Source organism: Dama dama, chromosome 12, assembly GCF_033118175.1.
Source record: "Dama dama isolate Ldn47 chromosome 12, ASM3311817v1, whole genome shotgun sequence".
In the NCBI taxonomy this organism is placed as follows: Eukaryota; Metazoa; Chordata; class Mammalia; order Artiodactyla; family Cervidae; genus Dama; species Dama dama.
This window is the reverse complement of record NC_083692.1, coordinates 87,004,636-87,019,462: the sequence shown is the minus strand read 5'-3', so window position 1 is coordinate 87,019,462 and position 14,827 is coordinate 87,004,636. Positions and strand designations below refer to the sequence as shown.

Sequence of the window (14,827 nt, the reverse complement as noted above, 5' to 3'; positions counted from 1 at the left end):
TGAACTGTTAGGCAAATTTGGTTCCGAGGAGACTCAGGACAGTGGCTCTTTGCAGTATGTTTTTAAATTCCACCACATGCTGGAATATGAACTGGGGCAGCAGCAATTCCATGGTCCTCCTTTTCTTAAATCAAAAGTCCTAAAGCTTCCAGCTGGAAACTGTAAATGAAATTCTAATTGGAAATATTTCTATCCCTTTAAAATAATTCCTTTATCTTTTACCAACACGTTAACATATGCACTTAGTATCTTGCTTTTAATTCTCCTTCTGAGAATAGCAGTGAATTGAAATCTACATGCCTACCCTACTTTCTTTTAAATCACATTATGAGCACAGACACACACACAGAAATATAGTGATCAGGATCTCACAGTATGGTGGTAAAAACAATACAAGGATAAAGATTCTACATATGTATGAGATCATGCTTGGCTCATGTCCACTATGTATGGTTTGTGTACATATTTGTTAATAAATACTAATCGGACATGTTAATAGGTAATATTATGTATTACAGAACTCATTGTTTTCAAGCTTTTTATTGAAGTATAACATACATGCAGAAAAGGGCACACATCATATGTGTTTAGTAGTTCACAAACTGAATATACCCAATTAACAAGAATCAGATCAAGAAAGAGAATAACCCATAGGTTCATGAACTATAACAAATGTATTACTCTGCTGCTACTGGTGGTAGTTTAGTCACCAAGTCGTGTCCAACTCTTGCAATCCCGTGGGCTGTAGCCCACCAGGCTCCTCTGTCCATGGGATTCTCCAGGCAAGAATACTGGAGTGGGTTGCCATTTCCTTCTCTAGGGGATCTTCCCAACCCAGGGATCAAACCCAGGTATCCTACATTGCAGGCAGATTCTTTACCAACTGAGCTAACAGGGAAGCCCATTTACTCTGGTGGGGGATGCTAATAATGTGGTAGGCTACGCATGTGAGGCACAGGGAATTTATGAGAAAGATCTGTACCTTCCTCTTAATTTCGTAGTGAGTCTAAAACCACTCTTAAAAAACTGTCTTAAAAAAAAGAACTATAAAAATCAAAGAATATTTTTTAAAAGACAGAATAATTCCAGTCCCCCAGAAGTCACCTCATACTCCTTCTAGTAACTGTCTCTGCCCACCAGTAGTGATCACTACTCTGTCTTCTAACAGAACAGATGAATTTAGGCCAGTTTTTATACTTCATGTAAATGAAATCAAACAGTAAATACTTTGACACCTGACTTCTTGCACTATTCCCTATGTTTATGCATGCTGTGTGTGACTATAGATCATTCTTGTTGCTGTGTAGTAGTCTATCGTATGAATGTGCCATAATTTGTTATCTGCTCTACTACTGATAGGAATTTGAGTACTTTCCTGGTTGAGTACTACAAATATAAATAGTGCTGCTATGAATATTCTAGTATATGTCTTTTGAAGAACATATGCACACAATTTCTGTTGGGAATTGCCATGTACTGTTTGTGACCCCATAAACAGTTTTTCAACTGTTTATGTTGAAAACGTTGAAGCCCTAATACCCAATGTGATGGTATTTGGAGATAAGTCGCCATGTGTGAGGAGGGGATAAAGGTTAGGTGAGGTCATAAAGGTGTGACCCTATAATAGGCCTGGTACCCTAACTGGAAAAGAGTTTGACACAGAGTTAGCTCTGCCTACCATGGGAGTATTTACAGCAAGAGGGAAACATATGCCGAGGAGAACTCTCACAGGGAACCCAACTGGCTGGCACCTGATCCTGGACTTCCCAGTCCCCAGAACTGTGAGAAATAAATTTGTTCTTGGCTAAATCTGGTCTATGGTATTTTGTGATGGTAGCCTGAGCACACTACCTAGGAGTGGTATGGCTGGGTCATAAGGTATGTATTTATTTAGCTTTAATTAATAAACTGCCAAAAAAAATTTCCAAACTGGTTGCCAACCATGTATAAAAGTTCTAACTGCTGCATATCCTTAGTACTTTCTATCTTTTCTACCTTAGCCCACTCCAATGGGTGTGTAATATTTAAGGTAGTATATATTTTATTAATAGTTCCCATTTCTCATATGATTAGAGAAACTAAGCACTTTTTCACATTACTGAACATCTAGATGTTCCCCTTTGGGAAGGGTCCATTAAATACTTTGGCCAGCTTTCTATCAGAGTGTCTTTTTAAAATGATTTGTTCTAGATACCAAATGCTTTGTCAGATATATGTAATGCAAATACTTCTCTCACTCTTTTGCTTACCTTTTTACTCTCTCAATAATGCCTTTTAATGAACAGAAATTCTTAATTTTAATATATTTCAAACTATCAACTTTGTAGAACTTATTCTTAACATGTTCTGAACATTTGTTATGTCATAAGTGCCTTTAAAACAAAACCAATACAAAATTGCTTCTTTCTAGGAGCGGCATGATACACCACCCATGCACATGCTAAAATCTGTACAAGGCAGCACTATTTATAGATATTTTTAAGGGGTTCTGTCTAGGGATAGGTCATCTCTCTATACTTTGTGGAAAACTAAGTATTTGTGCATTTAATGCATTTAATTACTATACACTAAGCAATGTTTTTAAACACTGATTTAGGCTTTTGAATAACAACTTCTAAGTCCCTTTGGGGGCACTTGAAGAATTGGAACTGAAAATTCATTGCTATGAAGAATTAGAACAGAAAAGAAAATCAAGCATCTGATCTGAATTATAGTTTACTCAGAGATTATCTTATTTCAATTATGGAAGAAGTACTATATAAAGTTAGAAAAGATATCTAGATGTCATGTTCTTCAGCTCTGTTATCTTTAGGTTGGGGTAATATTTCATTAAAACACTCTTGAAAACCTAGGTGTGGTACACCATCTATCAGAAATCTTTGGACGAACTTCCTATCTTAGAACAGAAAAGAGAGATAATCAAAGAGCCTTGGATTAGAGAAACCTTTACCACTGATGAGGTTTTTCCAGGAGAGCATCTTCCAACAGAAATCCTTCAGTTCCCTAGCTGTTTTACAAGCCTCCATGAGACAACGCTGTGCGACCTATGTAAATTTCCAGTTCTTTTTATTTTTCCATTTATTTTTATTAGTTGGAGGCTAATTACTTTACAATATTGTAGTGGTTTCTGCCATACATTGACGTGAATCAGCCATGGATTTACATGTGTTCCCCATCCTGAACCCCCCTCCCACCTCCTCCCCATCCCATCCCTCTGGGTCTTCCCAGTGCACCAGCCCCGAGCACTTGTCTCATGCATCCAACTTGGACTGGCGATCTGTTTCACACTTGATAATATACATGTTTCGATGCTGTTCTCTCAGATCATCCCACCCTCGCCTTCTCCCATAGAGTCCCAAAGTCTGTTCTATACATCTGTGTCTCTTTTTCTGTCTTGCATATAGGGTTATTGTTACCATTTTTCTAAATTCCATATATATGCATTAGTATACTGTATTGGTGTTTATCTTTCTGGCTTACTTCACTCTGTATAATGGGCTCCAGTTTTATCCATCTCATTAGAACTGATTCAAATGTATTCTTTTTAATGGCTGAGTAATATTCCATTGTGTATAAGTACTGTCTCTTTATCAGTGGTTTTTACCTTATATACTACAGAATGTAGAATTTCTCACACTGAATTCAAAGGTTCCCCAAATGTTTGATTCAAATTTTATTTTTTAAATAATTTTTATATTGTCAAAAGGGAGATGTCAATTTTTTTTAATATGTTACAAACTCTCCATGCATTAATTTGAGGTTAAGTCATTTCAGTATAGATCTCAAAATTCATCTCCACTTGTCATCTTTAGATGAAGCACATGCCCAAGATTTCAAGGTGAATCACTTAAAAGAAACTAAGCACTTATGTCTATGTCTCTTACTTATGTCTATTTCTCCCAAGAGATCAGGATTTTATTGATAGTAAACTACCAAAACAAAGGAGTAAGAAATAAACTGTTATTTTTAACAAAGGAAGAAAAAAAGAAACTATACTCAGGCTACTATAATTGCAACTGTTGTCCATAGCCCCCAACTTTGAAAAATTTTGAGCATAAAACAGCAGGGTCAAGAGTCTACTGGCAGTGGGCCAGCCATGGCATCCCAACCGTACTAACTCCTGTTGGGTCTTACCTGTGTCTCTGCCAGCCAGTCTCCCTTGATTGTTTCCCATTTCTAAGCTTGGTTCTGCAGACTTCCTATTTATTATTTTAGCTATCCAACTGCCTTCCAATAAATTGCTTTTCTGCTAAAAGCAAAACAAAACAAAGTAAAAACCCAAGACAACAACAAACTAGTCTCATTTTAAAAATTTACCTTTAATATTAAAATTTTGCACTTAATAAATGTTTAGTAATAAAACACAAGTTTTCATCTACTTTATAGGTTGGGGTTCTATGACAGATTTTGTTTCAAAAAGAACTCCATCTTTTTAAAATTTAATTTGAATTCCTGTAATGGTTACTGCCTTGAAGGCACTGCCATGCAGAGCCGCTTAGCCTCAGCATCCGGAGTTCCTGGAAGTTAGAATTAAACAAATACTACTTTCTTTGTAAGCTTCGGCCTTCAAGAACCAGTCACCTCAAGATCTCAACGTCTGATATCAGTTTCAACACACCCTTTCCTAATCATCTTTTTATTGCCTTTGGTGCTGCCTATTGTTGAAGCAGTAGAAACTAGAGATACAACGGCTCTCTTGTCAGGTGTGGTTCTCAGCATTACCGGGATCCATGCTTGTTTGGAGGGTGTGTATATGCACGAAGAAGAAATGGACAGATGTGACTTTAAAGAGCCCTCCTGAATCAAGCCTTGCCCTGAAAATCTTTGTCCTATTGAGGTTCAGAACTGAGCTTTGGTGTCGGCAAGTTCGCAAGAAAGAGTAAACTGGGTAGTTTCATATTCTTGGTTATTGACTGCACAAACCAATATGATGGAAAAATTGATATATTTGAACAATTGGTATATTGAACAAATTGATAATATTGTGTTAAATGGAAAACAAAATGTTTTCTTCACAACAAATAATGCACTGAAAAACATCATCTATAGTTTGCACTTGCTAGTTAGAAGGTCAAACAAGTGAGATAGCTGAAATTTGCATAAGTAATATTTCATAGTTTCAGAATTCTCAGTAGGAAGAAGGAAACTCTTGCTCAAAATCCTAGGAAATTGTTACTGCTCAGTTATAATCAGTACCTCCTGTATCACTAAGGAGTCTTTTCTCCATTATTTTTACTGGATTTTTGTTACCTCCCAAGTTAATATTGTACCTAGATATTAAATACAGTTGGTTAAAGATTAAAACTTATCTTTTCTGGGGGAAAAAGTTTAGAGAACGTATTTAATGTATTTAACATTGAAATGGACAAGAGATTTAATGTTTAACAAAGACAAAAATATCTCTATATTAACTGAGCAACATCTCCATGGTGAGAATTACTATATTAAATATAAACCCATTATGTAAAAGTGTTAAAAATAATGGTACTGAATTTTAAAATGTTAAATATAAACCCATTATTAAAAAAGTTAAAAACGTTTAATTTGTAATCATAGTATTGAATCTCCTCCCAGATTCTTGTCTTAGCCTCCTTCCAACCATTTCTGTGCAAATCTAACTATATCGTGCCTCCCCATAAAATCTTTTAAAAACTTTTATCTAACAGGGAATCCTATAAAGGTATGGTTTAAATTATCTGCGTGACTACAAGGCCCCTGAAATTACTTATCCTACAAGATTTGGCACATGGTTGTGGGTGTTCAATTACGGTTTGTTGAAGGAATCAATAAAAACTGGAGAATATAGAGTCGCCACACTATCCTCCATTCCCCTTGAGTTTTCAGCAACAATATTAACAGCAGTGGTTATATGGCGCTTACACATAATGATCTCATTTACATCCAGCACTTTCCAGACACATTTATGTATGGTTTTTTTCCAAACATGAATTTATGACATGTAAAAGGAAATGCCTCTCTAGAAAACAGATGTATACAAGTTCTTACCCCAAGAAGCTGCAAAACTTGAGAAAAAGTATTCCTAAAGAGGTTTGATAATGGGTGACAGGATTATTAGGGCTTAAAATTAAAAGACTCCCGGTCTGGCCGTTTTCCAGGCTCTGAGGGAGATGGTGGTGCACACTGCATGGAGAGATATATAAGGCTTTCTAAAAAACAATTTTTTTTTTTCTGTTGAAATATCTGGGACTTATTCTTAAAAACACGAAAGAGGGAACCTAAATTGAAAAGTGCTGCCCGACTTTACTAGTCAATGCAAATCTCGGGACTTGGCTTTTAACTCACTTCCCTGAGGACAACTTCTTCAAGTGTTTCCTCAACACCACCAACGAAGGATTTCTTCAGTCCACGACTTGGAAGAGATGCGGGCTTGAGTTCTGCCACTCCACTGGGTAAAATTATTTAATTGTTTTAAAGCTTAATTTTCCTCATACCTGAACGAATAAAACTCACGAATCCCACCCCCCACTCCCTCCCTAGGATTATTGACTTTATGAGGTCTTTGGTGACGATTTAACTACCTCAGCTAGTGCACGCCGCCCGGCCCTCCTCGCCGCTCCACTCGCTCCGCAGGAAGCCGCGGGACCTTAGTGCGCACGCGCCGCCGCACCCCGGGGGCGCTCGCGCACTCGCGCGGCGCCCATTGGGCGTCCCGCTACTAGCCTCGGGGAGCGGGCGCGCGCGCGCCCTTTGGCCCCGCCCCAGGGGCGCGCGCCCGTAAGGCGACCGAGGGGCGGGGGGCGCGGGCGAGGCCGGTCATGGAGGCCCTACGGAGGGCCCACGAGGCTGTGCTCCGTCTGCTGCTGTGGCGGCCCTGGGCCGCGGGCGCCGCCTCCCGCCCGAAGCCCCGAGCCTCGGAGGTGCTGACGCGGCACCTGCTGCAGCGGCGCCTGCCTCACTGGACCTCCTTCTGCGTGCCCTACAGTGCAGTCCGGAACGACCAGTTCGGCCTCTCGCACTTCAACTGGCCCGTGCAGGGCGCCAACTACCACGTCCTGCGCACCGGCTGCTTCCCCTTCATCAAGTACCACTGCTCCAAGGCTCCCTGGCAGGACTTGGCCGGGCAGGACCGGTTCTTCACGGCGCTCAAGGTCGTCAACCTCGGTGAGTGGCCCCGGGCCGGTGAAGCACGTCCCGCCGCCGACGGCTCCTCTGTTTGCAAAGCACGCTGACAAACGTTCTGCCTCCGAGGCTGCGACCCGGTCCCGAGATCGGACCGCGCTGGCGCGAGGATGCCCTGCCCCGGCCCCGCGCAGGCTCGCCCGGGCGCACGCGCTCGCCACGCTTCGCCCAGTGCTGGGGCGTGTCCCAGCCTCTGCCTCCGCGTCCCACCCGCTCTGCAGCCGTGCAGGACCGACCCTGGTCCTAGGCTTCTGTATTCCCCGCCCAGCAGGTGCTTGTCAGAGCTAAGCTATTGCTCCTGAATGGTCCCCCGGAAAGTGGGGCTTATTGACAGGCCTGTACAGTGGGACCTCTCTGCATCCGCTCCCGGTGAGAGGGCATTTTATTCTTATTTCCAGCCCCTCGTTAACTAGAAGGAGCCTTCCATTGGGCAGTAAGAAGGAGGGTGTAGGCCGCTGGAAATGGCTCTGAAGTTTTTATAGAATGCCTGATTATATGGCAGGCTTCATTCTCATGAACATCACTTTGTGGGTGCGAACTACTTTTTTAAGTTTCTTTGTTCTCTTTATATGAAGTCCCAGCAAGTTAGTTTTACTAAAACCACTGAAGGTTTTCACTGGCTTCTTCAGATACTAGGCTTAAAAGATAATTTAAAAGATTGCCTCTTTAATACTGGTGTGTTTTCATGGGAATATTCTAAGTCAGAGTATTTACTCTTGCTGAATGTTTATTATCTTTTAATGACAGAAGAGGCGTGAACATTGACATGGGTGCATCTTTCATGTTTTATAGGTAAATGAAAAATAGGCCTTAGGATGTTTGAACCTACTAATAACTGATAATCAAATTAATCCATATTTCAGTAATTCAGAATCTAGATGTGCAAGCTAACTCACATTACCCAACCAGTTTTTTGAACCAGAATTAAAGCTCAACCCCTACGCAGCCACACTTTTACTATGTAGTCTTGACAGTTTCTTAAATTTAAATACATCAGGTGTATTTTTTGCTTATAATTACTCACATATGTAAATCATGGGGTTCTGGAGCCATTGCTCCACTAGTTCTGTCCTGAGTTCATCCCATTAAGGAGAAGATTATTTAGCGATGTGTAATCTTTTAAAAGTATGCCTTATTATTTGGCTGATGAACTATATAGAGCATGCCCACTAATTTTGAGGTTGATGTAAAGAAGTTGAAGAGTGTAGTGATTTAGAAAATTCAATCTAGAATTATTTGGAGAGACTAGAGTGATGACTAGATTCAGGAAGAATACATTTGTTTTATTGAATAGCATCTTTAGAAACAGAAAAAAGTCATTCTTCCCAAATGTACAGTTAATACACTTTAATAGGTTAGGAAGAGCATAACTGAAGAGTTGTTGGTAAACTATGTACCCAATGCCTTTTTTAAAAAAAGTTTCCACCATTTAAGAGCACCTTACTGATTAGGGCCTAATCTTTTTAGGTAGAAAGAAATCCAAAGAAAATAGGAGGCCCAGAACATTCTCACATAGAAAAGTAGTGAAAGTAGTAAAATCTTAAAAAAGAAACAACAGCTGTAGTTTTTTTTAATGTGTGTGCAAGAGAAAGCTGAATAGTGATTTAATGGTCTTTATGACCTCTTTAAAATTCTAAAAATTCTGTTTAAAAGAGAATAAGAGTTTTAAATTAAACTGAAAGGAAAACTTTCTGCTCAGGTATTTGCTTTAATACAAATTGGCTTATACTGATAAAAGGAGGTGTTTTTTCTTTTCCCTGGACTTTTTATTCACCAATTTGGTAATGTTTCTTTTGTATTATTGTCTCAGAGGAGGGAATTAGATAATAGGATTCTTTCTTATTCTGTGTTGTGCTATTGCGCCTCTGGACCATGAAGTATATATTCTTTTAAAAAATACTTAGGATTTTATTCCTTCTCTTCCCTTTCAAATTAGTAATTATCAAAGTAATTCATTTTTCAATTTTGTAAATAATAAAGATTTCTCTTTTACCCATTTGTTCCCTTTCTCGCCTGCCTTCCTTTCAATGGAAGCGACATTTTACTGATGGTTTATCAGTCTGGGTATCCTGCTGGGAAGTAGATTGAGATTTAAGAAAATCAACTTACCATTGGAATGAATGGGTAATTGGAGACTTGCTACAAAGTTCTAATTTTTTTTAAGTGCTTAATTTGACATTGGTTTACCTACTGTTCAGCTGACTCAAAATGAATTTTTATGCAAAGAATTGAGTTTCACATTCATTTTGATGTTATGATATGTTTCAGACAGTCTAGAAAAAATTTAATTTTTCATCAAACCTTATAGATTTTATAGCATATAAGAATATAAAGAAATATAAAGCTATAAAGAAAATTTTGGGATTTTTTAACTGTGTTAATTATGTATGTGGCTAATCTTCACATTTAGTGTCTTAGCCTGACTGCATTAAGCAAGTAGACTGCAGGATTAAAAAAAAATAGAGAATTTCTGACTCCATGTCACATCTCAACCCCCTATCAAACAGCATTAACAATTCCTAGTTGTTTCTTAGTAAGAGCTAATGTAGTTATTAGTAATCCTTGGTCAGTCCTCCATTTTAGCTGAAAAAATATTGACCATTTGTGTGATTTTTTTTAAAAAATATCAATATTTTACAGGAAACTGATAAATACTGTAAAAACAATTTTAAGTGTCACCAGCTATTTCTGAACTGAATGTCCTTATCATTGGTTTAAAAGTAATATTTTATTTATTTTACTATTAATATATTTGGAAAATTAGTAATTATTTCCAGAACCTGTTTTTCTCTCCATTGATTTTCACCTTTTGAAGTTGTGATAACATATATTAAAGTTTATTTTTTATTTCAACTGCTCCCTCTTCAGTCACTTCTGCCCGTCTTACTCTTGTTCTCTTGTCCACTTCCCCATTCTACATCCCCACTTGCCCTTTTTTTTTTTCTTTTTGGTTGAATGATTAATAAATAGCTTTATGATGCTAGTTTTTGTGCCTTTTTTGTGACATTCCTTTGAGGCTTTCAGAGATTTGCAGGGAGGTATTCACAGGCAAAGAAGGCAATATACTGTGAAAAGGTTTCACAGGAGTTCCAGGAAGCCCTATGATTATAAAAAGCTGTGACCCAGTATACTCCTAAAAATAGAGAGGTGCCAGTCTGAATGGGTTTTTTTTGCCTTATCTCATTGCCAACCAGTGATGCTTCCCCTGATTGATCTTTGGCATCACAGTGGCTGGAACGCAGCTTCAGGGAATAAGCACAAAGTAGTCCATTGAACTTACACAATCAAAAAAGAGCGTAACACAGCAAAGAGACTCTTACAGAAAAAATAAGAAAAAAATTTAGCAATGTGATTAGTCCTAAGCATGTGTTGATTTCCCTAGTAACTAAAAAGAAAGTGATTTTCCAAATTACAGCTCTTCTTTTAAATTGACATTTTCTGTCCATTTCTGTCCTATGTATGTTCCGCTCATACACAGGAACAGTAAAATTAATATTTGTGCAAAGTATACAATATTTTTATTGATTTTATGTGCCTGTGGTTTTATACATATGTTTTTAATGTTATTAATAGTCACTGATTTTAAATAAGTGTCTTACACAAAATAGGAATTGTGAAAGTTGGTTGTTTTTTTTTTTTGGTCCAGCTTACTCTCATGTGCCCATGAGGGGGCTTAATGCAGTCTCTGACTAGTGTATGTTTAGTTGCATGTATCACAAATGGCAGCCTATCACAAATGGAAATATTTCAAAGAAGAAATATATTCTTGGAGTCTACTATTAACCTATTTCAAGTAGGTTGAAACAAGATTTTCAAAGCAGTTGTAAAACTATGAATGGGATTATTTCTTTCTCATGCTTGTTATTATACCAAAATCTTCCTTAGAATTAGGTTTTGCCTTTGATTTTGAAGACAGCTTTTTGACCTAGTTTCTTTTAAATTGTACAAAAATTATTTTAGCCATCAGTATTACTGTCCAACTTACAGCACAATAAATATGACCTAGTAATTTTAAGCTCAAGGCCTATAATGAAGAGCCTCTACAACTAAATAAATTAATATTCTCCGTTTGCTTATTTGTGAAAAGACTATAGAATTACTTCATAATTACTCAGAGATAATGAATTAATGTTTGTAAAGTACTTGAAGTAGTTTTCACCAGCCTTATCTATAGTTTTAAAAATCTCTGGGCTCTCACAATTGTTACTGTGTTTCACAATCACAGATGAAATTGACCTCTTAGGTAGAGTCAATGTTTACTCATATTTTTATAACTTTATAATTTCTTGATGTTGCTAAAGAGTGCTATGTGATTTATACCATGACAAATATGAGTACATGATTAATAAATGTTTATTTCACAAATAACATATTCATTTGTTTTCTAGGTATTCCAACTTTATTATATGGACTTGGCTCCTGGTTATTTGCTAGAGTCACAGAGACTGTGCACACCAGTTATGGACCAATAACAGTTTATTTTCTAAATAAAGAAGATGAAGGTGCCATGTACTGACAGTGTGCATTGAAGGACATAAATATCAATAGATTTTTTTCTCATGTGTATGTGCAATATTTATTTTTGATCCTTTAAAATAAAACTTTGCAAACACTTTTTTCTTCCTGCAGTGTCTGGTTCTTTAAGATGAATCATTGCCCTCAAGAAGCAAAACTTTTCATACATTGTAATATATTGCGTACTCTGTTTAGCCAATGGGAACCACAAACACATAACATTATACCAATTTTTTCCTATAACTAGGTTGAACTAGAGATAAAAAATGATTGTAATTTATAGATTCTGTAGTTATATATCAACTCTTTGAAAATATAGATATGCACACAAAGAAGGAAGGAGAAAAAGTCTTTAACATTGGAAAAAGTAGAGAATTTTAGAATATATGATAGAGATAACATCAGTAGCAAATCTAAAATTGGTAAGAATTCTAACTGCAACCTGAAATTTAAACCATTCAACTGCCAGGATTTTAAATGGAAATGTGTTAAAAGCCCTTGTGCCATTTTCCTGTACTAGAGGTGTGGGTGGAATGTTGGACCTTCCTATTACCTAAAGAATCCAATACCACACTAATTTTTTAAATATGATAACAACTCCACTTAATGCAAATGCAGCAAAATAAATTAAGACTTATTAAAAGTTAAAATAGCATGCTGATAAAGCTGTAAGAACAATTAAGATCTAGAAAGACCCAGAAAAAATAAATTTGGTAACTGTTTAAAAAAGCAATTAGCTGAAATGGTACGTATCCATAGACTTATTGGCCACGGGAAGTGGGCTGAAATTTTAAAGACCTGATGGCAGTTTTGCGTTAGAATTTTATTAAGCTAATTGCATTTTTGAAAGCAAAGTCATTAAAAAAAATTTATCCTTGGGGGTAGTTACAAAATACCCAGACGAATGGTAAATTTCAGAAATTTGGAGTAATTTAGGGAGAACTAAGTAGAACTGTTTAATTTCTAAACCAATGGGTGTTTAAGATTTATGATCTCTCCCATAATTACAAACATGCATTATATATCATTTTATGTTAATGTGTTGCTGATGCTCTGCAACGTTTACACATTTTTATAGCAAAATATTTTATAAAATTCAATCTAGCCAACATTTGGGTGCGTGCTTCTAACAAATCAGGGAAAGCGAGTGGAAGTAATTGAGGTGAAGGTACCAGAATAATGGAAGTAACACAAACTGGCTTCGTTAAAGGTAGTCATTTTAAATAAGCTACAGAGAGTTAACTGTTCTTCAAATATATGTAGTGTTCACTTGTCTAAAAGCAATTCTAAATAACGCCTTAATCAAAGAAGTACTTTTAGTCTAGAAGAATATACTTGACACTAGTTAAATGAACGGCTTACACAAAGGAGATAGTGTTACATTAAGCTTCATTAATAATAAAACTGACTATTAGCATTTTGCAAGGAAGGCTAGAACTGATTTCCTCTGTAATGGGCAAAGTTAAATAACTATAGCTCATAAGTTTTAAGTCAAATACTGGTCATTCATTGCTGCTGGTCTTGTCAATACTTGCTGTAAAGGTTTGGTCCCCACACAAGGCTGATAAAATGGTTTTTAATTACTAGACTATAAATACAGCTTTTCAGTAAAGTTGCACTTCTTTTCACACTGGCCTGTTTGATTTCTGATAATTTGTACTGCTGACTCTGCTTACCTGTTTTTCAATAGCTACAATCACAGTGACTTCTTGTCCATATGGTGATAGGTAAGTCCCCTTGGAGAACATCTTTGACAAACTACCCTATTGATCTCTGTAATTCTCTGCTGTTTGCAGCATTAAATAGAGCCTTGATTTCTTGCCTGATGTGCTCACTGTGTAACAATTAAGCAAATGTAATATTTTCTTGTATTACATGAAAATCAATAGACCTCTTGCTCTCATGGAGTTGATCATGGTGAAGGATGAACTCAACAATGGCTAAGGGCATGGTTCAAATATTTAAAATATCACTCCTTGGATTTATGAAGTCTTGTAGTGAACCGTTTAGTCTGAAAAATGCTTCTCATTGAACAGCAATGGTTTAAGTTTTTTCTTTGAAGTTGGATATTACATCAAAGTATTGTGGCGTAAAAGGGATAAAATATAAATGTTGGAAGTCAGGAGACTGATTCTATTTTTAGTAACAGTGCTGTCTTACTTTTTGACTTCAGGCTAATAACTCCTCCTTTGTGTCTTAGTTTTTTCTACCTGTAATCTGAGAAGGGCAAAGTAAGAAACCTTTCTACCTTAAAAGTGTATCTTGAATGTGCTTGTAAGCAAATGTCAGTCGTATTTCAGAAATGCTGGTTTTGTAATCCTCATTCTTGTTTTCCATTTATGTTTAAAGGGCCTCATCAGGAAAAGGATTTTTAAAATAGGGTGAGAGGAAGGGAGGAGGAGGCACACTTAAGGCAGTTTGTGCGAGCCTGTCTGCACATGCTGGCTATGCCTGAGATGGCAAGCAGGGTTCAAGTGGACTCTGCCCTTCTGGATAGCAGTTTTCTAACGAGGAGGAATTGTGGAAACAGACAGCTTTTCTGCATCTACTTCTTTAATGGGATTTTAGTCTTTAATCCAGGCAAAACTTTTAAAAATGAAGATGAAGATTTATTTCAGTTTAAAATCTTGCATCTCTTCCATTGTTACTTCTGTACAAGTCATTGATCAAATGTTTGAAGAAATTTCTGGTCAAAATTCGTGCTTCCTGTGTAAGTGGTGAACCACCATAAAGATTCCATAACAGGAAAAAAAAAAAGAACAACAGAGTTGGGGGCAAGAAAGAGGTTGCTAATAATAAAATCCCTAGTTTCTCAGTGCTAATGTCTTAACACACCAAATTGTACAAATAGTTATAAATTCTTTCATCATATACATGTGTTGTGTCTAGTCGCTCAGTCGTGTCTGTGATCCCATGGACTGTAGCCCACCAGGCTCCTCTGTCCATAGGATTCTCTAGGCAAGAATACTGGAGTGGGTTGCCATTTCCTTCTCCAGGGGATCTTCCCAACCCAGGGATCGAATCCAGGTCTCCTGCATTGCAGGCGGATTCTTTACCATCTGAGCTACCAGGGAAGTCCATATTCATCACACATTTGGTCACTAATATTTCGCTTATTGTTGGCTTCAGGAGAAATGGAAACATTTTTAATTATTAAAAGCCATATATATTT

The 14,827-nt window shown here is 37.2% G+C and overlaps 1 protein-coding gene, 1 long non-coding RNA gene and 1 pseudogene across 4 annotated transcripts in view; 2 read left to right on the top strand and 1 right to left on the bottom strand.

Moving 5' to 3' along the window:
• The window catches only part of LOC133067438 (uncharacterized), a 59,719-nt gene extending 53,130 nt beyond the window's left edge, over positions 1-6,589 (bottom strand). The window contains exons 1-2 of one of the 3 annotated variants that reach the window (XR_009695251.1): positions 6,540-6,589; positions 4,135-4,246 (exon numbers count right to left, since the gene is read on the bottom strand). This is a non-coding gene — a long non-coding RNA (uncharacterized LOC133067438). Of the gene's footprint in view, positions 1-4,134; positions 4,250-6,006; positions 6,020-6,539 lie in introns of those variants that run through there. The other 2 variants (XR_009695250.1, XR_009695252.1) reach the window with 2 other exon arrangements.
• Positions 4,484-4,908, top strand: LOC133065875 (small integral membrane protein 30-like; annotated as a pseudogene).
• Positions 6,590-6,726: 137 nt separating the features above from the next.
• Positions 6,727-11,749, top strand: C12H15orf61 (chromosome 12 C15orf61 homolog). The gene is made up of 2 exons (XM_061158000.1): positions 6,727-7,122; positions 11,529-11,749. Exons 1-2 carry the CDS (start codon positions 6,777-6,779, stop codon positions 11,654-11,656), a joined length of 474 nt encoding a protein of 157 aa, XP_061013983.1. The 5' UTR covers positions 6,727-6,776; the 3' UTR covers positions 11,657-11,749.
• The last annotated feature ends 3,078 nt before the right edge of the window (positions 11,750-14,827 follow it).

Bases quoted from the DNA above. Each gene is read 5' to 3' on its own strand.
- C12H15orf61 (XM_061158000.1), top strand. From the start codon at position 6,777: ATGGAGGCCCTACGGAGGGCCCACGAGGCTGTGCTCCGTCTGCTGCTG. The intron at 7,123-11,528 runs GTGAGTGGCCCC...TTTGTTTTCTAG, and splicing joins GCTCAAGGTCGTCAACCTCG to GTATTCCAACTTTATTATAT.